This window comes from Eurypyga helias, unplaced genomic scaffold, assembly GCF_000690775.1.
Source record: "Eurypyga helias isolate BGI_N326 unplaced genomic scaffold, ASM69077v1 scaffold21322, whole genome shotgun sequence".
Taxonomy (NCBI): Eukaryota; Metazoa; Chordata; class Aves; order Eurypygiformes; family Eurypygidae; genus Eurypyga; species Eurypyga helias.
Genome location: NW_010238123.1, coordinates 1 through 7,634, shown reverse-complemented (window position 1 = coordinate 7,634; position 7,634 = coordinate 1). Strand labels below are relative to the sequence as shown.

The window sequence follows — 7,634 nt, the reverse complement described above, 5'->3', positions numbered from 1 at the left end:
CCTGGGACGAGGGGCGCTGGGGCGGTGCTGAGTCACGGGGGTCCGGCGCGGCCATGGCGGGCACTCGTGCTGCCCGGCCGGAGATCCTCACCGGGGGAGAGGCGTCTCTTGTCCCCCCCTCCCTGCGCAGGCCGGTCTTCGCTAGGCATCTTCGTGGGTGCTCGGGGCTGGGAAGGCACGAAGGACGCGTGGCTGCCGTTAAAGCCCTTCCAGGAGCCAGGGGCTTCTCGCGCGGCAGCTCTCGCTCAGGGAGGTCATGCCTTCAGCCTCCGTGGTGGAGAGCAGTGCTGTGGCCACCTAAAACGGGCTGGGCACTAGCATGTCTTGATAGCATTACTTTTTGGGAGTATTTTATGTTTTTCACTTTATGTTTGAATTTCACTTTGATTTTCCCTTTTGCCACATTTTACTGGTAATGTCTGGCTTTAATGCTTTCACTTAAAGCTATCTCAGAAAGGTCTGGTTAGTGTTGAGTATGTTAGTTGGTCGATGCTTTATATGCATGTAATAACATGTATTTTAGGGTTTTCTAATAGCTGTTAAGTTACTGGCAGTTAACATACTGGTACAAAACACATTAGGTGTAAGCATGAATTTTGTGTTGGATCCAACAGTGCTGCTGGAGGAAGCTCATCACTGTCACTTTCCAGCGACTATTGCTGTCACCTTTCTGAATTTGTTATCCATTGGCTTATTGGTGGGGCAATTTGTATCAACAATTCTAAAATCACTTCAGTGAACTAGGCATGAAAATAGTGGTCTGGGTTAAAATGGATTTACTTAGGCTATGGAGGTGTGTTTTTTTGGTCTTCTGCTACAAGTTACTGGTTTCGCAGTTTCAGTCAACTGGCAAAATAGACCACTTGAATACATCTTGTTCTCTTTATGGAAGCCTTAAATCATGGATAAAATCAGTTTGATCATACTTGATTGTGTCTGTATTGAAGTAAATGAAGGAATGGTCAGACATGTTCCCTTCAGTCCTGTCAGCCGAGCATGACCTGCCTTTTTCCTTTCCATCCCTGCAGTCCAGGGTGGGAATGAGCAAGGGATAATTATGTGTTGAACTGTTTCAGACAGTTCCAAAAAATGTCTTGCCAGTACTTTAACTGTTATCAGAGCCTCTGAAAAAATTCTAATTTAGTGTGGGTTTTGGTGGGGTGTTTTTTGTTTGTTTGGTTTCTCTGTGTGTGGGGGTGGGGTTTTTTGGTTTGGTTTTTTTTTTTTTTTTTTAAGAGACTCTAAAGTATAGGGTAGGTACATGAATAGTTTAAGGAGCATTTGAGCATTTTGTTTCACTGTCTTGGCCTAAGGAGCCATATGAAAGGGTTCTGGTTCTGTTAAAGTAATCCTCACTTTTTTTTTTTTGTTCCAGAATTCCAGAGGCACTACTTATCTGTTGAAGGACAGTATCCCAGTTGCTGATTTTTCAGCTTCAGGATCATTTGAAGGTTATGATCTCCTGCGTAGAGGGTGTGTTTTATATTTTTTTTTGTGTTGAATTGAGCCGTAGCCAATGTTGAACTTCAGCTATAGGAAGAAAGCATGTGTTAAATAATGGCTTTTTAAAGGAGATTCTTGGAAGATGTGTCACAAAAGCTATAGTCTGAAGTGCACGTACTTAATCTGATTCTTTCAAGAGTGAATTTTCTGTGAAACATCACTCGAAGTAGGTAACATTAATGGACTTCTACCTGCGTGATACTGCTCAAGAGATGGCAAGGCATTGATAATTAAGAAATATATGCTAGTTTTAATATACATGTATATGAGTGTGCTGTAGCACTGGGAAATTAACTTCAGGATTGATACAAAAAGTGAAGCTATTACAGTAAAGAGAATGGGTTTGGGTTTTGCTATTTTACATGAATGCAAAACTATGTACATGTTTTGGGTAATGAATCTAAAATAAGTTCACAGGGTTTGAAATGCAGGCAATACAACTATGAATGTGGGGGGAAGGTATGTGCAATATTCAGTTGCAAAAGCTTGGAGGGGGACGTTTTACAAGGGCCTGTAGTGACAGGACAAGGGGTAATGGGTTTAAATTGGAAGTGGGGAGGTTTAGATTAGATATCAGGAAGAAGTTCTTCCCAGAGAGGGTGGTGAGGCACTGGCACAGGTTGCCCAGAGAAGCTGTGGATGCCCCATCCCTGGAAGTGTTCAAGGCCAGGCTGGATAAGGCTTTGAGCAACCTGGTCTAGTGGAAGGTGTCCCTGTCCATGGCAGGGGGGTTGGAACTGGATGATCTTTAAGGTTCCTTGCAAGCCAAACCAGTCTGTGATTCTGTGATTAAACCAGATACTCTGTAGCTTGGACCCAATTAAATCTATGATGTTTTTATTTATTAATATTTTTTCTATTTATGAAGGAGGTAGAGGAATAAATTAATTAATAAATTTAAAATATTTTTCCTGATAGTGCTGTCTAGTTTCCTTACTTGCTGTTTCACTATTAACTGGGGGTTTTTTTGGTAGTTCAAACTGCTAAATGTGTGTCTCTGTGGGTTGGTATTTGTATCTGAGATAAGTTTTGGAATGCAACTTAAAAAACGTCTTGATTGATTTGAAGTTCAATTTTTTACTTTTATTTCTAGCTTTACAAGTGTGAAAAATGAGTTGTTGCCCAGTCACCCTCTGGAGTTGTCAGAAAAAAATGTAAGTGTAACATCAAGTGTCGCTATCTTCCCTCTTATCTAATTATGGAGCTTAAATTAAATACAGTGAGCTGGACTGCTTTATGCAGTAACAAGGGATGAGCAGGGTCTTTGCCTTTAACAGGATAAAGGTGTTCAACATTAGTAATGTTTTCTTTATAAGAATAATATTGTTTGCAAATTTGTTTAATGTTAACTTCTCGCTTGTGACCTTACTTCAGGTATGAAAGCAAGTTTCCAAGTAGGGATTTACTTAAGGTTTAGTCATCTAAAAGTTACTAAGCTAGTTGTGTGTGCAGCCTCTGTAGTTAGGTGGGGGGCACACCTGTCACTTCCGGAAGGCTGGTCTTCCCATTTTGTTTATAGGTTTACCATTTATCTTCATTTTCAGGCTGTGAACACATACTTTTCATTAAATTACTTGATCCCATCTAGAAATTTTACACTTAAGAGTTTGTCGTAAGCGTATGCACTCTTGCGCATCTCCATCAACACTTGTGGACCACTTAGGAGTGGTCTGGGGTAATAGGTTTAAGGTAGAGGGAGATTAAACTGACCGCCTTCGCTAAATATCTTGTTGAACTGAATCCTGTCTCTGGTGTCTGTTTTGTCAGCACAGATTTGCTGTTATAAAATGTCCTGAAGCAAACACAGTATTTGGGTGCAATGTTCCAAATTGCTGAGCTAATCAGCGTGACGAGGTCTGAATGTAATGTATTCTAACTCTGACCACACTAGGGTTGTCTTGGGCTTAAAGACTGATGTTAACGTGACACCAGCTTCACGACCTTACATATGAATACTATAAATGTTTCAGAGCTATTTGTCATTTGATTTTTTTGTTTGTGGGTTTTTTTTGTTTGTTTGTGGTTTGGGTTTTTTTTTGTTACAACTGACTGCAATAACTTAGTTTTTGATTCTGTTCTTGCTGTAGAAAACGTACGTAATTAAAAGATTACATGCTAGAGTGAAAAAAATCCACGGAAATACATAAAGCAGTGTGATCCGTAAGGAGTATGTGAAACTTGTAAATTGGTGTTGTTTTTTTTTCCCCCACATGTTGTTTGGTTAGTTTTTCTGCAAGTTTATGGCTGATTTTCCCAATAATTATTTTCATGTTCATTTGAATGGGGAAAAAACCTGAGGTAGTTACAGCTGTTTTCACTGCTGTAAATAGTATGTTACAGTCATAGTAGTAGAAACCAAATCTTTTGTCTACCCAGATTAGGACACACCTACCTTTATAAAATAAAAGAAGTGGGAAAATAATATGACCAGAACTGTAAGTTCAGGGTGAGGCATATAAATGGTAATTTCTGCTAACTTTTGAGGAGCATTCAATACAGGTTGTTATGAAGAAAATGTATGTTATGCCTTTGGTTTTTATTTTCCTGTTGGTTTTTGAGATCCCTTTGCATAAATGGGATGATACTATTGTAATAGGTGGCTTTTGTCATAGTGATTGGGTACAGGTTTTAACATGAGATTTGTATTTTTTGCTTTACTTTACAATATTGTATTGCGTCAACTTTACAGGCATATGACTAGTATAGAACCCAAATTTGAGACTGAATTACTCAAGCTTAACTTTAATGTAAACATAAATTATTTTTGTGTACTTCAGTGTTTGTGAGCCAACACTTCTTTGTTAAAAGCACCCTCTACTGAGTAGATTTTCTTTCCCTCTTACTTTTAGAGTAGTTGGTAAAATTACAAGTTTTCTTTTGTTTTTCAGAGTCAAGCAGAGTACACGTGGTGCTCTGTCTTCCCACTTGATCAGAAAAGTATTGCAGGTGTTTTCAAGTAGAGTCTTTGATGGCTAACAATAATATCAATTGTGGCTTTCAAGTTTGTGTTCTTACTCTAAGCCAGACTTTGTCGGCATGAATTGGAAGCAATGTTGTAGCAACGTAAAGTGGTGCAAAATGACACCACTTGGTGGTGGTACGTGTCTTGATTGTCAAAAATAACAAAATTAAATTGCTACTATTGATTTGTAATAGAATCCAGCAAAAAGCAATTTCAGTTTCAGGAAACAAATATAACTGCATCACTCTCTTACGTGTACATTTGAGACGCATGTGACAGAATCACTGCATTTTTACATATAAATTTGATAAGCATCTTCATCTAAGTAGGATTTCATAAATCTTTTCTATGCCTGTACTTAAAAGTAACTTTTTCTAAAATAAAAATCAATGTTGTTTCTGATAGTTCCAGTTAAATCAAGATAAAACAAACTTTGATACACTGAGAAACATTCAAGGACTCCATGCAACTTTGAAGCTGCAGATGGAATTCAGAGCAGTGAAACAGGTAGGCATTCGTATCCAACTGGTATAGCTTAAACCACTTGAAAAATGTTTTATCTCAGAACGTGCTTTCAGAGTGGTCTTTTGTTGAAATAGCTTATGTTGTCAGTAAAAAGTCTTTCACCAGACTGTTTTTGTGAAAACCAAACGTTGCAATTAATAGTTTCCAGAACAGTCAATATGCTAAAGCCTTTCGGCTGCTGTTCTTTTATTGGCTACTGGGTGAATTGGTAACTGCTCTAGCTCTTCTGTGGACTCCAGCTTCCTGTATGCCTTCAGAGAAAAGCAGGAGGAATCGAGTATTAATTCCTAAAATTAATATTCTCCTCCGTAGAACGTATGACCTTGTGGGAAGGAATCCCTGCGTTTGTAGGGCAAAGATTTAGAGATCTGAAGCAGGTAGTCATTTGGGCACGGATAAGTAATGAGAAGCCTGAAGCGGAGAACTTGCTATGTGCTTATTATTGTTCTGCAGCCTTTCTTGCAAGATCAGGGGAGGTCTGCAGGGAGTTAGTTTTAAACTCTTAATTGGGATGCTGAGTCTGTCTCCTTTTCCTTGTCATCTAGGATGGAGAGTAACTGGAGGCTGACTTTGTCCCTTAGGAAACACAGAAAGCTCATTGATCCTAGTAAACTATTTTTTGGCTTGTTGAAGGTTGTCCAACTATTAAGAGATGTTTTTCTAAGTGAGTTGGAGTAGCTTTATACTCCCTTCCAGTGTAGCAGGCGCTACTGAACCACAGTGAACTACATTAAACCTGGTAGAAATGACTGGTCCTGAAGGTGTGAAAGTGGGACAGGATGTATGAAAATATTCCTTCATCTTGGCTGTGGTGTCTTAGGAGATAAAAGTCTTTTTTCCTGTTGATGTTAGTATGTGGCAGAAGATGAGGCCAGGTGAGGGTATCCTGCTGGTGTGTCCCCACAGGTATGGGTGATGGTGGGGGAAATAGGGTGATTAGAAGGTCTTTCACTCACAGCTTCGTGTTAGATACGCAAATTCTCTTGTGGTTTAATTTCACTGTTCCAAAATATTTATTGGAACAGTGTATTTGAATTTGACAGTTGTACCAGTAGTGATTATGGAAGTCCTGGACATATTTTGTGTGTGAAGAGGTAGCTACATGATGATTTTATGGCTGTACAATATGTTCATGCTATGACTGAAGTATCGCCACTCGTAGTGAATGCGGTTGTAAGTACAGGATGTGCCATTCTCAGAATATTTGGGATCTGAATGCTGCGTGTTCCACTTGAATTTCTTTTGTAATCCTGTGGGTGAAGGGCACAAGAGAGTCTTGAAAGTAACTGGGTGGAGATCAGAGAAATGCAATTATAATTTAGATTAATTGCACGGAGGGTTGTGTTTAGATGTGAAAACCACTATAGCTCTTTCACTTACACCCTGACTTGTGTCAGAGGTGTAGGAAGCTTAGAATGTGCTTTCCCAGCACTGGCAGTGTATGTCAGTCACCCAGTACTGACCTCAGGGTGTTGCAGTGAGCCTCCCCAGCTTCATGTGATAACAGAGGAGGGGGGTAAAAAAAAACACCCACTACTTTTTTTTTTTTTAAACTGCACTATTTGCTGTAGTAGCTACACTGCAGTGAAAGCTACAAATCTAGTGAAAGGCTGCTCTTTTCAAAACAGAGGTAAACAATAGCAGGTGGTGGTGTTAGGTTTTGCTGTTTATGTGTGCCAGTGGTTCTCTTATTTCATCGTTTCTGAAAAAGGCTGCTCTTTTCAAAACAGAGAGGTAAACAATAGCAGGTGGTGGTGTTAGGTTTTGCTGTCTATGTGTGCCAGTGGTTCTCTTACTTCATCATTGTTTCTGAAGGAAGAAGTGACTTTGCCCGCCACTTTCCTCAGTCACTTCAGACTGAGAAATCCAAATACAAACCTTCACACTTCCAGATTGCAGAAACTTGAACTCTTGCTGTCTTTTAACAGGTCCAGCGTCTCCCCTTTCTTCACAGCGCAAACATAGCACTGGATACTCTGAGGGGAAATGATGAATGCATCAGTTTTGAGGATATCCTTAATGGTAAGTACATTCTGTTTTGAATGTTATGGAAACATTCAAAGGTAAAATTCGGGAACTGTGAAGTTCTTTGCCTCTGCGGAATAAGAGAATTAACTGCACAAAACACAAAGGAAAAGTTGAATTCTTAAAGGCAAAGCATCACTGGGGGAAGGAAAAATAAATGTGGTTCAGCCATTAGTTGAGTGGGAATTGTTCTGAAATACCGAGTAAGCCAGTATTTGCTTATAGGCTGGGTTTCTACAGGAGTAGATTATGTGCTTATGTTGTATGCCTGTTTCATCAGAAACTTCTGAACTACTTGTGCAGATTTTGACAGGTAGAGGTTACAAAGATACAAAGGTTTACTAAGTTCTGTAATTAAAAAGAAAGAAACACTAGAGGAGAGAGATGGAACTGATGAACCAGACATGTGGTGTGGGGAAGGCTCCCTCAAATCAACTCTGTAGTTTGCAGTAGCGTGGTGGACTGCTGACATTTAGTACAGGTAGAATAGGATGGAACTGATGAACCAGACATGTGGCTTGGGGAAGGCTCCCTCAAATCAACTTGGTAGTTTGCAGTTGCGTGGTGGGCCACTGACAGTACAGGTGGAATAGAATAAACCTGGAAAAATAGTTTTTTA

At 39.7% G+C, this 7,634-nt stretch overlaps 1 protein-coding gene across 1 annotated transcript; it reads left to right on the top strand.

The window, feature by feature from the left end:
• Positions 1-53: 53 nt before the first annotated feature.
• POMP (proteasome maturation protein) lies at positions 54-7,012 on the top strand (the record flags this gene model as incomplete). The annotated part of the gene is made up of 5 exons (XM_010147750.1): positions 54-197; positions 1,376-1,473; positions 2,597-2,657; positions 4,871-4,972; positions 6,919-7,012. Coding segments are annotated over exons 1-5 (499 nt in total), but the record flags the coding sequence as incomplete, so codon positions are not given.
• Between the last annotated feature and the right edge of the window lie 622 nt (positions 7,013-7,634).